General features: G+C 33.8%; 1 protein-coding gene across 4 annotated transcripts in view; it reads right to left on the bottom strand.

The window, feature by feature from the left end:
* Positions 1–20,609, bottom strand: part of LRBA (LPS responsive beige-like anchor protein) — a 710,247-nt gene that overhangs the window by 455,203 nt on the left and 234,435 nt on the right. For all 4 annotated transcript variants that reach the window (XM_046655938.1, XM_046655936.1, XM_046655939.1 and 1 more), the window contains exon 35: positions 6,289–6,353. In XM_046655938.1, coding sequence (XP_046511894.1) covers positions 6,289–6,353 — 65 coding nt within the window. The remainder of the gene's footprint in view (positions 1–6,288; positions 6,354–20,609) is intronic.

Genomic DNA, 20,609 nt, shown 5'->3' on the forward strand with positions numbered 1-20,609 from the left:
TTACCAAAAATAGGAATGAAAGAAGGACCATCACTAACACCTACAGAAATTAGAAGGACTATAAAAGATTATTATGAACTCTCTGCCACACAATAAACAACTTAGATTAAATGGTCATATTCCTAAAAAGATACAAATTTCCTCATTTGACTCAGAGGTAAAAAAATATGTGAACAGACCCACAACAAGTAAAGTAACTGAATAAGTAATTTAAAATCTTGCCACAAAGAAGAACCTAGGTTTGGGTGGCCTCACTGGAGAATTCTATAAAATATTTAAAGGAGATATTAGTAACAATCCTACACAAACTCTTTCAGCAAATAGAGGAATAGGAAACATTTCCCAACTCATTCTATGAGGCCAGTATTATCCTGATACCAAGCCAGATACACAAATCACAAGAAAATTATAATCAACTTATTCATAAAAATAGACACAAAAATCCTTAACAATATATTAGTAAACTGAATCCTGCAACACAGTAAAAGGATTATATACTACAACCAACTAGAATTCATGCCAGGAATGTAAAGTTTTAACATCAAAACACCAATTAATATAAATCAATATATTAATAAAGAGCAAAATCTACATGATCCTCTTAATAGACAAAGAAGGAAACATTTGTCAAAATACAACATTCATTCATGATAAAAACTCTCAATAAGCGAGAAACAGAAGAAAACTTCCTCAACCTGATAAAGAGCACCTACAAAGAACTTTCAGCTAACTTACTACTTAATAGTGAAAGACTGAATGCTTTCCCTCTAAAATAAGGAATTGGGCAAGGATGTTCAGTATCATTCTGGAAGTTCCAACCAGTACAATCAGAAAAGAAAAAAAATGAAAGATTGAAAAGGAAGAAGTAAAACCACCAATTGTTTTTCACTGTCAGTGTAATTCTTTATATACAAAAGGCTAAGGAATCTAAAAAACGAAGCAAATAAATTAGAAGTAATGAATAAGTTTAGCAAGGTTGCAGCATATAGGATCAATATACAAAAATAATTTACACTTTTACATACTAATAGTGATTAATCTGAAAATGAAATGAAAAAAGGAATTCCATTCTCAAAAGCTTCAAAAAGAATAAAATACATAGGAATAAATTTTTTTAAAGTGTAATGTTTATATACCAAAAACTTTGCCATTACTTTAAAGATCTAAATAAATGGAGTGACATTCCATGTTCACGGATTAGAAGCCTCAAAATCCTTAAAATGCCAATTATCCCCAAGCTAATCTATAAAGTTAAGGCAAGCCCTATCATAAGTCCAACAGACTTTTTTGTAGATGTTAACAAGCTGATTCAAAACGTATATGGGAATGTAAATGATCTAAAATAGTCAAAACAATTTTTAAAAGAAACATAAAGACCCTGAACCCACCCAATTTCAAAACTAATTACAAAGTTACAGTAATAAAGACAATGCAATACTGTCATAAAGACAGATAAAGAGATCAATGGAACAGAATTGCAAATCCAGAAATAAATCCCTTACATTTATGGTCAATTGATTTTCAATAAAGATGATAATTTAGTGGGTAAAGGATGACCTTTTCAACAAATGGTGCTGAGATAATCCAATATCTATGTGCAAAAACTGAACTCAGACTTTTATCTCACATCATAAAAAAAAAATTAACTCAAAATGAATCATAGACTTAAACGTAGGCACTAAAACTATAAAATTTCTAGAAAACAAAATATGTTCAAAAGTCAGAAGTCATACAATGACATTTACAAATGAGCAAAAGATATGCACATTTTTCCAAACAAGATATATGAATAGACAATTAGTACCTGAAAAACCACTCAACATTATTAGCCAATAGGGAATGTAAATAAAAACCACAGCAAGATACCCACTAGGCTGACTCTTAAAAAGTTAAACATAGACTTACCACTCAACCCAGCAATTCTACTCCTAGGCATCTACCCAAGAGAAATGAAAACATATGTCTACACAAAGCCTTGTAAAAAATACTTATAGCAGTATTATTTATAATAGCCAAAAACAGAAAGCAATCCAAATTAACCACTGAAGATATAAACAAAATGCGGATATCCATACAATGGAATACTACTAATCAATTGCAAGGAACAAAATTCTGATACATGCTACAAAACGAGCACAATCACCAAGAATTATTATGAGAACAGTGTTCGCAGAAAGTGACAGTGATCCAAGAACTAAAATCATTGAGAAATAAATGGGAATTATTTGGGAGCATGTAGAGACATCAATGATGAGCAATAGTAAGTGGTATAGTCTACAGAAATGAGATTCAAGCTGACCAAGATCCTGGTCTGTTAGTTCCCTTGAACTCCTCTCCTTCTATGATCTTGTCCTCCATCCTATCTCAGCCCTTTATTGCATGGTCATATGCCAGACCTCATCATTTCCAATAACTGAGTGGCCTTGGTTCTATTCATCCCGCTCTCTAATTACTACCTCTCATGTTTATACCTCACTCATTCTACTATACCAGTTCTAACAGTCATTAGCTCTCCAATCCATCCATCTTACCATTTTCTTTAGTCACTCTCCTCTTTGATGTCCTCTCTCCTCGTTATCCAGCTGAATAATCACAGTCATGTGGTCAGTGATTATAATCACTTTCCTGCATAAAATTTGACTCCCTTGTCCTTCCTCCCTCATACTCACCTGGCAAAACCTAAATCCTTTTAAACCCAACTCTCACTCTATTCCATATTTACCTACTAGCTTCTGCAACTACATAAAATGTCTTTGCATGTTACCATAAATGACCCACCCATGCTCAACTTTAAGCCAATCCTACTGGTTTGTTTAAAAATTCCCCTATTCTCTAATCTACTCAAAAAGGCCACTCCAGAAATTCCCATCTCTCTCTCCTACATAAATTTCTCCACTCATCACCATGAAACTATGTTGTCTTGTTGTCATTTTTTAAAACCTTATTTCCCTTGACTCTATTTCCCCCTACCAGCTACTGCTCCATTTTATTTTTGCTCCCCTTTGTAGCAAAACTCCTCTAGAGAAATGTTTATACACATTCTCTAATACCTCTTCTCCCATTCTTTTCTTCTTTTCAAATCCTCTGCAAATAGGCTTTTTTCCACACCACTCTCCAAAAACTATTCCTGTTCAAGTCAGAAACAACTTCTAAGCCAGTGGTCAAATTTCAGTCACACTTCTACCACCTTAATGATTTCATCTAGTCTCAAGACACTAAATACCATCCATATGCTTATAAAACTCAAATTTACATCTCTAGTCTGAAGAAATAACTAGCCACTGCCTATTTAACATCTCTACTTGGATGTCTACTAGAGATCCAAAAACCAGTATTTCCAAAAATGAACTCCTGATCTCCCCCAATAACTGCTTTATCCATAGCTTTTTCCATCCTGATTGATAGAAACACCATCTTCTCAGCTGCACAGGTAAAAAATCTTAAGAGTAATACTTGACTCCCAGCTTTCTCTCACAACCCACATCCAACCATTAGTAAATCTTATTGGCTCTATCTTCAAAATATATTCATAATCCTACTACTTCTTACCTCCTCTATAGTACAAGTTATCATCATGTTTAACTAGAATTACTACAGTAGATCCCTAATTGATCTCTTCACTTCTATCCTTAGATTCCTACATGCATCAACCACAGTGATCTTTTAATACATAAGGCAGATTGTTTCCCGCCTCTACTCAAAATCCTGCAATGACTGTCATTTTCCACAGAATAAATTGCAAAGGCTCTATTCAAAATCTTGCCTTATGTTATCTCTCAGACCTCATTTCTTACTTTGCTCCACTTTGATTATTTTGTTCTTGCTATACTGGCCTCATTCCTCAAACATGCCAGGGAAGCTTTTATCTGAATACGAGCTGTTCCCTAGGACTGGAATGCTTTTCCTCTACATGCCCTATGGTTAACTCCTTCTCATCTTTCAAGTACTAGCTTAAATGTCACTTTTTCAGTGAGCTCTGTCTGAACTCTCTATTTAAACTGCAAACCATGCCAACCCTTTATACTTCCTTCAAAAATCTACATTCCCCTCAACTTGTTTCATATTATCCTTTTCCATAGTACTTACCACATTTCACATATGATATAACTATTACTTTTTTTTGTTCATTGTTCATAGTCTGTCAATGATTGTTGGAATGTAAGATCTACAAAAAAAAGGATCTTTATCTGTTTTATTTATTGCTGTATACCCAGCATCAAGGACAATTCATAGTACAAAGCCAGTGCATAATAAATATTGGCCAAATGAATGGATGAAGAAACGGAGGCTCAGAGAAATAATAGTACTTTTCAAATAGCAAAGCTGAAAACATGAACCCAGGGCTAACTTCAAAGCCAATAATATTTATCACCAGGCTGTGTTGTCTTATCTATTAAACTTAACAGTAACTTGTACAATTGAGGGTATTTATACTTAGCAGAGCCTATACTAATCAAAACCGACTTACATAACAAGTTTTCTTTAAAAAAGAACCAAGAATTTTCTTTAAACAAGTCCTATAAATTATAGAAAATCTGTTAATTACTGTTTTGTATTAAGTAGAACAAGGACATATTCAATCAACAGCTCTCACCACCAAACTCTTTTTCTATATATAAACTTTAAAAGTATCTAATACCACAGTTGAAATTCAGCCAAACAGCTATTTACTTTTTTGATGAATAAGCACTTTGAAATTTTTGCTAAAAGTAAGACTAAATTTTTAGTCATTCACTCATTGAGAAATATTTATTGATTTCCTCCCACTTGACAGACTCCAGACTACAATTTAACTCTCTCTCTCACATGGATCACAGGAATAGCCTTGCCACTGTTCTTGATTTCAATCAGGTCTCCTCTCCTTCAACTCATCCTATACATTTCTGCCAGTTATCTTTCCAAAACCCAAATATCATAATGATATTCTTTTGCTTAAAATCTTCCAAGCCTTTCTATCACCTTTAGATAAAAGTCAAAATATGCTACACTAGGCCTTTTATGATCCAGATATCCAATTCTATTCCAACAGTTCACACACACACGCACACTTATTCTATACAGCTTCCCACATCACAGTGTCTTCAGATATTCTATTCCCTCTGTTTGGAATGCTTTTCAGACACACGTCCTCCAATTTACCCATAATCCCCACTTTCGCAATGTCTACATGACTAACCCTACTCATCTATGAAAACACATCTCAAGAATCATGTTCCCTGAGGAAGTTTTACTTAATTCTTTCATACTAAAATTGTGGAGTCTTTCTCTTTTTTCTCACTCCTACCTTAGTTACCTGTACTTAAATACTTCTAGCACAGAATTTAGCATAAAGTATTGTAATTGCAGGTTTATTTATTTGTTTCCAATACTAGTCTCTGAGCACCTATAATTATTTGCTGAGTGGAAGAATTTTAGTAGTATTTAACATCAAATAAAGTTATCAATACCCTTTTATCTAACATTAATGAGACACAGGCTGGACTCCTATTTACTAGTTCAAATAGTTCCTACAGTGATGGCATCAGTCTCTCAACACTAGTTAGAACACTATAAAGAAACATTCTTAAACAGTAATTTTGTTTAGAATCCTATTTCGAATGGCAGTCAATAACCTATAACCTGGGTGTTCAGTTCTCTTAATCCAAAATCATTTGCCACAAAAAAGACACAAAGTAGTCCACTCTTTATTTCCTCAATTTACTTTTATCTTTTAATTCTCTAACTCTCTTAAATCTTTTTTCTCCCTTGTATCTTTCTTTTCATCTCTGTACTTTCTTTTCTTTCCAACTCCTGAATTTTCTTTCCTTGGATTCTTCTATCTCTATTCTTTAAATGGAAACCATACTAACTTTCTCCCTCTTTCCACTTTCTCATCATATCACAACATAAAACAAAACATGCACCCCCACTTACAACTAGGCCATGATATAAGAGAGCTAATATAGAACATCTTAGTCTAATTATTGACTCTGTAAATATAAAAGAACCTTATAGGAAGAGGAACTGAGTATCAGTTTTCCTTACATCTGCTAATAGAATCATCAGTTTACTTTTACCAAACTCAGCCTTACTTCATGAAAAATAAAGACAGAAACTTTATCATTAAGCATTTAACCACGAAAAAAAACAGAAAATGATTAGATATTAACATATTTGTAATAATTAATATCTGAGCTCCACATTAATGACTACAAAAACAATAAACGTAGTACACAAAAATATCAGTTCCAATGGCAAAAATACAATAAGATTTTAAAGTAAAATATAAATGGATATAAAATAGATTACCTTCCTTCATTGACAAGTTCAATAAAAGCAAGGCCTGCATTCTTCTGAATAGAATTCTGCCACTCCTAAAAAACAGCAGAAAATAGCTAAACAAATTTCACTCAGTAGGTTATTTCTTTAAGACAATAATTATGAAAAACATCATCCATATCAATTTCATACCTTAGCTTTTAAAGGAAAAGTTTTATTAAACATGCTGCCTATCCAATGCCGTCCCACGGACACATGAATAGTTGATATTAAAAAGTAAACTAAACAAGTTAGTAACAATTTCATTCTACATAAACTGAATGAGCCTACCTATACTTATCTTGCCCTTTTTGTTCTGTACCATTATATCCTAGTAATTTAACTGAAGTAATTGGGAGTTGGAAAGAAAGGCAGCAAAGACAACGATAAACAGAGGTTCCTATTTCCCTAAGAAAAGAGATGCATCATCTCAAATGAGGGGAAGACAGAATTAAGTAGTTCAATAAACTTAATAAATAGCACATATTCTACCATAAAAAATTGATGATTAATAATTGAGAAAGAGACAAGAAAACTAAATGAATTTGGCTAGACTACATCTTTTTTTCTTTTAAGATTTTATTTTTCCTTCTTCTCCCCAAAGTCCCCCAGTACATAGTGGTATACTTTTAGCTGTGGGTCCTTCTAATTGTGGCATGTGGGATGCCGCCTCAGCATGGCCTGATGAGTGGTGCTAGGTCCGTGCCCAGGATCCAAACCTGGAGAAACCCCGGGCCACCAAAGCAGAGCACACGAACTTAACCACTCAGCCACTGGCTGGCCCCTTGGTTAGATCACTTTTGAGCTAGAGAACTATAGTTCACTAGTCTATGAATTAGCAAAAGATGATACAAATCTATTAACTATATTCTTTTTTTTGTTTTTTAAAGATTGGCGCTGGAGCTAACATCTGTTGCCAATCCTTTATTTTTTTTTTTTATTTATTTATTTATTTTTCTCCTCCTCTTCTCCCCAAAGCCCCCCAGTACATAGTTGTATTTTCTAGTTGTAGGTCCTTCTGGTTGTGCTATGTGGGACACCGCATCACCATGGCCTGATGAGCGGTGCCAGGTCTGTGCCCAGGATCTGAACCAGCAAAACCCTGGGCGGCTGAAGTGAAGAGCACAAACTCAACCACTCAGCCACTGCACCAGCCCTGTTAACCATATTCTTTATGAACAACTTATCCATTTAAAAGCCTAGGAAGAAAATCAACTAGTAGAATATGTACAAATGAGTTTTTAATCCTCATCTTAAAACATATACAAAATAAGCATTAATCCAATAAGGCTGGGCCTACATCAACTGACACGTACCTAGACTTGAAAAATGCCAATGCATGTATGTATGTATGTGTATATGTATGTGTATGTCTATACAGACACATACGGGCATACATTTTTTTTTAAAGAACTGGAAATATACACATAATCTTTATGTTAAAACTAATGAGCCCCTTATGGTCTACATACACAATATCCCTCAATTGATCTATTTGTTCTTTTATAAAGCTCAAAATAAACGACAATGTTGGAGCATTTATTGTTGCTGCCATAAATCATATTCATATTTTCTGAATGTAATACCTTTAAGAGTTTTAAATTCCATGTAATTTCATCCCTGATGACTGCTCTGTGTCACACCAAATTCTTATTTTTTTTCAGCCTCATCCTTGCTCTTCTACGTTCTCTTCTTTATCCTCAATTTTTTATTGCTTTCTTTTATGTTTTGAAAAACCCAAGGTGGCACTCTGAACTAAAACGGTTGCATTCCATAATTTTGTTATAGGATTCTGTTTCACGAATAGTCTCATTAAGAACATTCTAACAGAACATATACAGTAGAATGAAAATTAGATATACAGTCAGTCAGACATTTGAGGGTAGTATTTGGCTAGATCTAGTAGAGAAGATAAAGCAATGTATTGTTGAAGAAAGAGCAATAAACAAGAAGGCATGAGATCTATGTTCTCAAACTGATTCTGATTCTGACACTAACAGGACATGCCCATGGACAGAATACTTTAAATCTCTAAGTCTTAGATACCATTTCTTCAAGTTACATTAGGATTCAATAACCTACAAACATTTAGAAATTAGAGGCACATAAGTCTACAATATACATTCTCTCAAAATGCACAATTGCCACCCAACTGAAACTATAAAATAGAGATCTCATATTTCTTTCATTGAGTTAAAACAAGTCAAGGAGAAATAGAAATACCTATCGAATTTAAAACTCTTTTCCTTCCAGGAAAATGAAATAAACAGATAGACAGTACAAAGGAAAGTAATCAAATTCCATGAAGGAGTACATTCCTGAGAGAATAGTGTGTGTCACACCGTCCACTCTTCTCACAAGTAGGAGGAAACGATAAAAAAGCAGAAACCACAGGTAAGTTTTTTGATCCTGGTGCAGAAGGTCCCACACTTCAATTTGCAGGCAGAGCACAGGGAGATAGCAAGTCTCAAAGAGTTGCCCTAAACCTAGGAATGCAGAGAAATAGCAGATAGAGACAAATGTAATGGCAGATGGACCTAAAACAGCCTCAAAGCATCTCATGCCCTAGGAAGAGTCAGAATATTATCTTAGAAAGATGTACAGATAGCTGAGGCTTTGAGGTGATGAGGAGAACACAGCTCCGACCTTTGTTGATAGGCAGCAGGAAATCAGAAGGGATGGGTGACAGCTCAAGGGATGCTACAGTCAAGGAACAGTAGCATATGCTCACTCCTCAGCTCTTATACCCAAAAAAACCCATATCTGTTAACTTATAGTAGTTGCTATCTAATCACCTGGAATAAAACTTTTTCACCAATTAACAAAAAAAATTAGACATAATAAGAAATGAAATGAAAATACAAATCTTACACTTCTTGGTATTTTTACCAAAAAAAATCAATTCTCAACGATATCAGTGAATTTTAATTTATCTATAATCCATTCCTAATTATAAATTAACATTTAATAAAATACCATACACCAGGTACATAAGTATATACTGATAAGAATTAATAAACCAGATAAAAAGAATCTGAAGCCCATGAGAATAGAAAATTAATGTTTTTAAATAAACCCAGCTGATAGTCAAAGCCAACAAGTGTTCTCCATACTAAAACATTGTCTACAATCCTTAGAAATGTTGCCAAAACTGAAAAGAAGATTCATTAATCATGCGATCCTATAGCATTTTTCTCCACTTCTGAGACAATTATCAAAGAAGGTGTTAGTGTAAACAATTTCATAAACCACAGCTCAATATAACCTTTAGTGAGTTTTAATAGTTGAAAGAAAAGCTTAATGGTTATCGTCTTTCATGATCATTTCAATATTTCATCACAGTATTTATAATTATATAGTGATGCAAAATGCATAGTACATTTAAAGGTCTTGGTTATTCTTTTCCCAGAGGTATTGATGAAAAACACGTTAAAAGCCTCAAATCCAACCACTAATGCAACTAAGTAATTTCAAAACACATTTCAGCACTTTGGAGAGGAAGGACTCAAAACACAACAACTGAGTCAATAATTTCATACCTGTTCTAAGCTGTATTTAATTGACTATCACTTCCTAGGCCGTAATTGTTGACTAGTCAATCTTTACTAAAATATTCTCTTAGCTTACTAATGCTCTTAAGTCACATAATGACAACAACAACTGCAACAACAAAGATAGTATATATTAATGAAATCTATTAAATAAACATAGAGTTCTACCAAATTTCAAATATGTGCTTTTGGTGGTAAAAGTCTTTTTTTCACTTGGGAAAAGAAAATTTCATTAACCAAATTAAATCTATTCCTCCCTACCATCAACAAACAGAGAAAAAGGGCACCAATTAATGTGCTATATATTAATTTATATTATTTTAATACAATTGTAACTTCCTTAAAATGAACTTGGCAGTTTTCTATAAATTTGAAAATCTCCTACAGCATATTTTAGTCTCTCGAATGCACAACACAAATTTACCTAAATTTTAAAAGTAATTCCCAAATATTACTATGCTCTAAAGCAAACAAAATCAGGCAGCAGAAAGACAAGATAGACTACATAGACTCCATTCTACTATCATTTTTTGGGGGTGGATGGAGTCAAGCCATGAGTGTTGACATTAAGTGTAGTACCAATTTTTTATTCTAGTGGGCTAATTACTAAACTAGTTTTTACTCTTAAAAAAAGAGGTGTCTAATGAGTGAATTCAGGTTAAACATAGCAAAAATCAAGAACAAAAATATGAAGAGGAGGGACGTTAAAAAAATTTCTCTACAGTCTGGAGGGAAATCAACTTGAGGAAGCAAACCAATGCTTATCGTAGAACCCTAGAAGGGCCAAGAACTGAAGGCACTGAGTACATATGACAATGCCCATCCCCACCATCATAAAAGGAAAGATTCTTGTATGAATGACAGACAACAAAGAATAAAGCAGGGGAAAAAAAGACTCATATAAAACAGACAATATTTTTATGGGGGTGAGGAGAGAAAGACTAAAGAAAAGTACAATTAATACCCTCAGAAAGATAAAAATATTCATGTAAAAAGATCAGGGAAGGGATATTGTTTTATTCACTGGTATCTCTTTGCCCCTATAAAAGTTCTCCAGACAAACAAAGCCAATAGGATGCAGATATATATTTTATTTATTTTAAGGAATTGGCTCACACAATTATGGCGAATGACAAGTCCCAAGATCTGCAGGGTGAGTACGCAAGCTAGAGGCCCCAGAGAGCCGATGGTGTAGTTCTAGTCCAAGTCAAAACGCCTAAGAATCAGGAAAACCAATGATGTAGTTCCAGTCTGAGGGCCAACAGGCTCAAAACTCAGAAAGAGCCAATGTTTCAATTCATGTCCAAAAGCAGGAAAAAGCCAATGTCCCAGTTCCAAGATAGTCAAGCAGGTGAAATTGTCTTACTAAAAGGAGGATCAGCCTCTTTGTTCTAGTCAGGCCCTTGACTGACTGGATAAAGCCCACCCACATTAGGTAGGGCAATCTGCTTTACTCAGCCTGCTGATCTAAATGTTAATCTCATCCAGAAACACCCTCACAGAAAAACCCAGAATAATGTTTGACCAACTATCTGGACACCCCATGGCCCAGTCAAGTTAACCATCACAGCTCTCTCCCCGCCTCCCAAAAAATATTCAGAAAACTAGAAAATGCTCTTAGAAATTAAAAGTACAATATCAAACAAAAATTTTGAAAGAAGTATTAGAAGATGTTGAAAAAGCCTCTCAGAGAGTAAAATAAAAGATAAAATGAAGGAAAAACAGATGAGAATGCATACGAAAATTAGCAAATTAATCCAGATAGTTAAACATCTAACTAAGAGGAGCTCCAGAAACAGAAATGAGAAAAAAGAGAGGGAAAGAAATTTCCTTAGAAATAATTCAAGAAAATTTCTCTGAACACAAGTAAATACTTTTTCAGACTGAAAACGTTTACATAAAATAACAAAGACAATGAATTTTAAAAGATCCACCCACATGAAGGCATGATTCACTAACAACAACAATTTTTAAAATAATTATAATTAGTAAAAGCTGCTAGAGAGAAAAACTTTCAGCCTCTATTATCCAAACAATCTATTAATCAAGAATAAAGGTAAAAAAGAAATTTTCACATAACCAAGGCCTAAAAAATTCTACCCCTCATGCATTCTGTCTCAAGAAACCAGAAAGGAGGTACCTCATCAAAAGTAATACAGACAGCCCATGTCATCTCCCATCCATGTTCTCCTATAATTTTCCAATGCCAAACTTATTACCACCAGATTTCTTTTTTGCCGTTCCCTTTGTTTTATTCTCTACTATATTCCTAGTGCCAGAACAATGACCAGTACATATATATATAGTAAGTTATCAGTAAATGATGAATCAGGGTACCTTTCAAAAAAGAAGGCCACTATGGGACACATGAGATACATATTGCAGCATGAGCAGGAGAAGAGGAAAACTCTAGGTTGATGGATAAAAGCCTCCAGATGCTTCTACAGACAGAAAGAGGAGCCCATCCAGATTGGAACATGAAAATGGAAAACTCCAAGTACTATATCTCGAAGAAAAACAGCTGAACCAACAGATACCAAATGTGTTTCATCACATTGATAGAAGTTTTACGATTCCAGTGGAAAATTTAGAAATAAATTTGTGGTGGGAGCACAGAAATTTAAATAAACAAAAAAGTAGGAAATCATTAATTCCAGGAGAAAGAATGAAAGAAAGACAAGCAAGTGAAAGGAAGGAAGAAATGGAGGGAGGGAGGGAGATCATGGTACATTTTGTAGCTCTGCCATGAATACTTTACATTGTCACGATAATGTAAACGCTAGGTATGGTTTTAACTGAATATTATGATGTAACTGTACTGGAAACAAGGGAGAGTGTGAAAGGGAAAGAGACAGCAGTATAAGTACTCAATGGTCATCCTCCATGGAAGAACTTTTTCAAATAATGTCTAAAACAGAAAAATCAAGAAATAGCTACTATATCATTTAGAAACATAAAGGTAATTAACAGAGTCAGCAACTAAGAGATATGAATGTGGCTACTTCCAGAAAGTAAGAAGCAAGGGGGAGAGGAACAACTGAAGCAGGGAACTGTTATTTTCCAGTTTAAGTATTATAGTATTATTAGATTTGTGAAACAATATGTTTTCCTTGATAAAAAATAAAATTTATATTAAAAACCATATGCTCTAAACGGAGAACAGTAAATGAATAAAAACAAAAATACACATATTTTTCTAACTAGATAATAGGTATTTACTCAAAATTATTCTAAATATCTCTAAATAATAGAACAAGTTTTCGAGTTTCACAAATATTGATATCAAAACTACAAAAATATAAATGTATCAGAAACTATTAAGAATTTTTATGTTTTTAAAAGTCAGTATTCTACATCCTACCAAATGAAAATACCTTTTTTTCTCTTTTTTTAATAAGATTGGCACCTGAGCTAACAACTGTTGCCAATTTTTTTTTCTGCTTTTTCTCTCCAAATCCCCCCACTACACAGTTGTATATTGTTACTTGTGGGCCCTTCTAGTTGTGGCATGTGGGACGCCACCTCAACGTGTCCTGATGAGAGGTGCCATGTCCGAGCCCAGGATCCAAACCGGCGAAACCCTGGGCCGCCAAAGCGGAGCGTGCGAACTTAATCACTCGGCCACAGGGCCGGCCTGAAAATAACTTTATCTCTAGTACTACTGGCAGTAAAATATTCTCCTTCCTTTTAAGTATTTGTCTAAGGATCCAAACATACTTTAAAGAAAGGAATGAAAAATAATTATTTTGAGAAAAACCTAAATTCATATTGAACTATTTCATTTTCCTTATAAAAAATATAAAACTTTAAAAGCTTGTGCTCTTCAATGAAATATTAATACTTTAAGATGTTACAGTTATCTATGTCTTTGTAAAATAAATCGAACCAGTTGCATATAGCTCCAATTACCTAAATAGAGGACAGAAACACAGTTAGGAGCCAAGGGAGGAGGCCACAGAGGAGAGCTCAGATGAGGAAGGGAATGTATTAACACAAAATTGAGAACCACATTATACACAGGATTAAAGGTCAAAACTAGAGAAAACTTGTTCATGGTCAAGATATAGTAATCTTAAGTGCTCAAAGTAAACTATCAAGAACTTTTCAACAGTGTTTGCACTTTGTGTCAGCACTCTCTCAACAGCATATCTAACACAAACTTGAGTAACCACATACCAGGAAAGAATATAACATAATAGTAAAGGACAGGTTTTATTCCATTGTCTCTTTAGAGGGTAAAATGAATTATTATATGAAATAGCAAAATAAAATATTGTCCTTTGGAAAATTTTAACTTTGATGATTTTTGTGAACACTTACACATAAAATGTACATCTAGTTTGTAGAAATATGGCTCAGTTTATAAATGAAATATATATATTAATAGCTATAAAGTTAAGAAAAAAGAGAAAAGAAAGAAAAGTTCCATTAAAGTTGGATTAGCAAATCGTTCAGTTTTATAACTGATTATTTAAATACTTTTGAACGTGTATTATGTGCAAGAAATTGAATATTGAGAAAGTATTTATTGGATTTACAAAATAAATAATACAAAGATTTAAAAATCCAAAAGATTGCGATAACTATGCAATTATATAATTACTATAAATATAGTTTTAAACTATCTAATCAATCAAAAGACAATCTCGTTGCTGTTGTGTTTAAGCATACATCAAAATTAATATATTTACAAGTGCCTTTAAAAATCTTTTTTAAAGTTTTTAAACTTTTTCAGGAAAAACATATTCTCCAGCCAATAATGATCCTTCAAATAACTTACAAACTGGCATCAATTGAGTTAAGATCTTTCACTAATCAATACAGAAAGCTTGATTTCAATCAAGGTGACAAAAGTTGCTCTAACCCTTTCCAGCTACAAGCTCTCAACAGATGATCATCATTAAGCTTATATCAGGGTTTCACATTCAGGCAGCAGCTATATAAATGTGTCCTATTAGTACATGGTCAGTCTGTTTGGCAACTCCAGTTCTCCAGACATATGGCAATTGCTGCCCTTTGAGGTCTGAAGTCAAGTCTTTAGGGAATCTCAAAGCCTGCACTGAAATTACAAGGAGTGTTCATTAGAGACTGCTGGAGAGGAAACATGAAAGACTTCCATTAAAACTATATAAAACAGCTAATTATTTTTAAAAGATTTTAAACTATCTAATGTACTCAGCTACAATAAAATGTACTTACCAACTGAATTCTTTTTAAAAGAACTACTTTCAGGACATGGGTGCAAACAACTTTCTTCACGCCCCCCAACCCCACCTCAGTACACCTAACATTCATTTTATACGAATCAAGTCAAGAGTGTTATAACATGGAAGAGAATAAAATTATCTTACACCTCTAAATGATTTCTACAGATCACTCTAAAACTGTTTACATAAATTATGAAATGAAGGTATTTTTTAGAGACCAAGTTTTGCTTTCTAATGTTTAGTTATGAATAATATATACTGTTAAACTCAGCCAGACATACATGTGTTTCTTTTCAGATGCATTTTTTATCCAAAAAAGTCTGCCTCTATTTCATTTTTATTTCACTTTAAACTAATAATCATAAACAAGTTATAAGCACAAAATAATATAAATTAGTAGTCAATCTATGAAATAGCATTTATCAGATAATATAATGAAAAATTAATGAAGATTCAAATGTATAAAATTAAAAGAAGAATGTCAATAAATTGACAGACAGGAGATCAAAGAAATCTCATGTCTTTGCTTTTTCAGTATTTTCAAAAATATAGAAAGTATAAATATTTTCTAATTAATAATTGTTACCATTTTAACTTTTCAGTGTATAGACACTTTTTAACTTGAGAGAACGATTATTTATTAAGTTTCACAACAAAACAATACCATTACAGAATATTTATTTCAATAACAAATCTCTATAAAAAGATATAAAATTCATTAGCTTCCCTCAATCATTTCTTGAATTGACATATATGTTGGTTTCTGACAGTCTAATTCCAAAAAGCAATTACAACCTCAATCCATATGTAAAAAGATAACAGAAAGTAAATACGTTAAACCAGTTTAAAAGAATAAAAATCTAAAGAAAACAGATTACGAGTGATTTATATGAATGCCTAGTGCTGAAGTTAATTACAAGTAACCCAATAAAATAGTGCCTTTATTATTGTACAGCAAGTAATAGCTCTAGATGTAAAAACCAGAACTCTTTCTGCTGACTTTTGCATGCCCAATCCCACAGCACACAACATTAAGAATTAAACATGTAGTAAATAAGGCATATAGAAAACAGCAGTTTTTAACTAAAAGCAGAAAACTCTCCTGCTGTTTAACCATTTGGGGTCTTCCATTCTGAACAGTGACCACTGTAAACTGATACTGTGTATTCACTGAATAAATTCTTAATGTTAATATAAAGTGAGATTTCAGTTTCAAAGATTTACATCAAATGAAAACTGTAAAATAGGATCACATTCATTCTAGCATTCATTAGGAGTAAATAAGGTATCTTTGTGCTATAAAATGATTATATCTTCAGAATTAAATTTTTCCAAACCTCCTACTACATCTCCCTATAAAGCTTTGTCCAGATTTTAAATTACACCATACTATCTAAGACACATACATTATGTGCTCCAGTAACATGTTTTAGTTATCGATAGCCACAAACTGTAGCCAATCATGGTATGCTTAACAACTTTCTTGATGAAGAGGAATAAGACCTTTCAATGCAGAAAGATTCCATAACTTTTTCAAATATTTGCCAATCCACCTAATGAGATATTAATTGATACCAACTTTAAATATAATGCAAAAGTCCTAAGACATGTTATGGATAAACAATCATGTAGGCCATTCTTTGATCTACAACATAAGTGAAGTAGTGATATGATGAAATACTTTATAACTGATTTTATTGCAAAATAAATCAGGACTGATTTAATTATCAACAGTGTGTCTCTCCAGCAGCATTTTATTCCTATCAATTTCATCTCCATTAGAAATACATGCAATATTAGCTTATTTTGCTTTTTATTTTATGGGTCAATAACTTCAGAAATTGGAATTTGTCTCCTCAGCTATGATGAAACACTTTAAAGGTAAGTATCTGTATCTCTTTGAGTTATCAATAGTACCTGATCCAATTTTCCATATAACAAACATTCAAATGCTTGTTAAAGAAATCATAATATTGTTAGGTGAAGGAGGGAGGAGCATTGTACTAAGAATATTCAGAGACATTCAAAGCATTAATAGATAGTTTCCTGTGGGTGTTATAACAAATTACCATAACATACTGGCTTAAAACACATGAATTCTGTTCTTTCACAATTCTGGAGGCCAGAAGTCCAAAATCGGTTTCACTGATTTTGGCTCAGAGCCAAAATCAAGGTGTCGGCAAAGCTGCTCTCCTTCTGAAGGCTCTAGAGGGGAATCTGTTCCTTGCCTCTTTCAGCTTCTGGTGGCTGTCAGCCTTCCTTGGCTTATGGCCACATCACTCTCTGCTCCTTCTTCACATTACATTCTCCTCTGTGTTCCTGTCTCTTATCTCCCTCTGACTCTCTCTTATAAGGATATAAGTCATGGCATTTAGGGCCCACCCAGATAATTCAGGAGTATCCCCTCATCTCAAAATCCTTAATCATATAAAGACCCTTTTTCTAAATAAGTAACATTCACAGGTTCCAAAGATTTTACACAGATATCTTTTAGGGAGGCATGTTTCAGCCTATCACACTAGAGAAACCAAATTAAAATAACAGAAACAGCAAGTTGAAGAAAGGTCAACTTTACTAACAAGATGAAAAACATTCAAAAGATTCAAAAGAAATAAAAACAGTTTTCAAAAATTAGTATATTATGGCAAGAACTGGAAAAATTTTTAAGCAAGTTAATTTCTGCTGAAGTGTTGATTCAAATAATGATTGTGTTGTGATTGGTTTTGTTTTCAGTTCCAGAAATTCAGCTTAATTTGCTTAGTGTAAAGCCTATCAGGAGACAAGAAACTGAAAGCTGGGCAGTTGAGCTACTAGTAACAAGCAGATATCACAAAGAGCAACAAATGTCCAAATAGGTAAGGCACCCATCCAGATCTGGTAAAGATACTAATAAGAAATAGAAAGCTTCTTTAAAAAAATTCTCTCACATTATTTCACTTTCTCACTGCCACTGACAAACTTCCTTTTTTCTTAACTTACAGTACTAGGAAATAGAATCCTATTCTCCTAAATGAGACTAATACTACAAAACAACAACAGTGAATCTTTTGAATGGATATAACCAAGGTGAGAGAACTGTGAAAGATAAGCAACTGTACAAGCTTTCTTAGGTAAAAGAACAGATCATTGTTCCTCTGAAAATGGAACAATGAGAAACCAAAATTAAATTTGCCCTCAATTATGGAGTATCTGATAACAAGAACAACCTGACAAACCAACAGACCCAGCAAGACAACACTGCTTTTTTAATTGAATGCCTAATGAAAACTTGACCTTCCAAATAAAGAATTTTAAAAAATATATAATTACTATCAAAAAGAATACATTGTGCATCTGGTATTTAGGACATTAGTATGCATTCTCATGCTCACTATCTGTAAAGGCACATTGTGAAAAGAGAAAGTATCTGGAGAATGTGGGGAACAGGTTAAGGGTTAAGAACTTTGGTTTTTTTGGTAAACTACCCATAAAATGGCATGAGGTACATAACACGTATATCAAATATCTAAATACTGTTTACAAGTCAGTATAGAAATAAGTATATACTAAAATAAAACAGCTAAAACAGCTAACAGAGACCTTGAAAATAAAGCAGAGGAGTTTGAATTTGATTAGACAGTAAACTACAGCTTCTCTTGGAAACCAAATACAAAAAGACTCTTCCAGCAAAGTAAATTTGTCAGTATGTACTGAAAGAGGTAAAATCAAAAGAAAGGAAAAAGGTCATTTCACTGATTTAGGAAAAGCTGCATCAGAATCTGTGATTCTTTAGAGACCTTTTCCAAATGATACCTCCTTTTGTCCATTCCTGTCTCCCCAATTCTGATAGGATGCAAGAGTCATCATAATGAGCAACTGTTAATGATATATTTGGCCAAAAAAAGGTTGATGGGGTAGCCTGGTGGTACAGTGGTTAAGTTCATACACTCTGCTCCAGTGGCCCAGGGTTCACAGGTTCAGATCCCGGGCGTGGACTTACATACCGGTCATCAAGCCACGCTGTAGCATTTTCCCACATATGAAATAGAGGAAGACTGGCACAAATGTAGGTCATCAACAATCTTCCTCAGGCAAAAAGAAGAACACTGGCAACAGATGTTAGCTCAGGGCCAATCTTCCTCACACACGCACAAAAAAAGTTGCTAATTAGTGAACCAGATTAACTATTATAAAAGTATTTCTCAACTCAGTAACACAGATGGTGTGCTGAAAATATGCTAGTATAAATAAAAAGCACTGAAATATACAAGAGAGACTCTTAAGAAAATCATTAGAGTAGTAATCTCTATAATGACACCAACCTCACTTGTATTCAGGTACACTTTATTGACTTTCCCAAAAAGAGCTGTCACTATAGCTAGCACAAGAAATAATGGAATCACCTTTAGGGGCCAACAGAAAATATGAATGGGCAAAGGCCAAAAACTGCTAATCTATGAGATCTCTCCCAGCTCTAATATTCTATGGTTCAAGATGAAAATGGACTAATTGGGCATATAACCACAGGAAGAACAGAAAATAATGAAAAAGGTATTGCAGAAAATAATGGTGGACTGAATTTGTGAGGCAAAGATCTGAAAAATCAAATTAATTTCATGGAAAGAAAACAAGAGATGCTGAAAATACTGAACAAAGGAAGAGGATTTTGTGTGCTGTTAAAACACTTAGATTCAGAATCTAATAACTCATTTACAATTTACTTTGCTTTATGGACTGTTCTACACACTTTTACATATATTATCTGATACAATCTTTATTATACCCATTTCACTCAGTGAGAAACTGAGTCTCAAGCGAGTGAAGTAATTTGCCCAAGGTTACAGAGTTCATAAGTGGAGGAGGGAAAAGCATTATTAAAATTCAGAATCTATCATCACAGCATTTTCCTGGCCTCAGCCTCCTAAGATCCTTCCTTAAGATCCTCCTTAAGATCCTTAGGACCTTAAGATCCTTCTAAGGCGTCCTTTTCCTTTCTCCTTTTGTTATCAATAACAGAGACAAAAGCCACTTCTAAATAGTCCACCTCCAGCAGCTGAGGAATTTAGTCTAAAAAAGCAAATAAACAGCTGTCAGGGTTATGATTCTTTCTTTACTCAGTCCCAAATCAAAGTTCAAACTCCAGATTTTGTTAAAATTGCATACACGCTTCTGAAAGTTCATATATAAAATGGCAGCTTGACTAAAAATAGCTGCCTGACTAAAAACATGCACAATAGATAGAATATATGTGTAATTACTAATAGATAATAATTGTCCCTTCCAAAATTATGCTACTACACATTAACTGTACCTGTCAGAGGACTAAAGTATTAAATAACTGGGGCCAGCCTGGTGGCGCAGTGGTTAAGTGCGCACGTTCCGCTTTGGCGGCCCGGGGTTCACCGGTTCGGATCTCAGGTGCAGACATGGCACCACTTGGCAGGCCATGCCTTGGTAGGCATCCCACATATAAAGTAGAGGAAGATGGGCATGGAGGTTAGCTCAGGGCCAATCTCCCTCAGAAAAAAGAAAAAAAAAAGTAGTAAATAACTATTTTACCACGGAGCCAAATGAA

This window comes from Equus quagga, chromosome 3 (assembly GCF_021613505.1).
Source record: "Equus quagga isolate Etosha38 chromosome 3, UCLA_HA_Equagga_1.0, whole genome shotgun sequence".
NCBI lineage: Eukaryota > Metazoa > Chordata > Mammalia > Perissodactyla > Equidae > Equus > Equus quagga.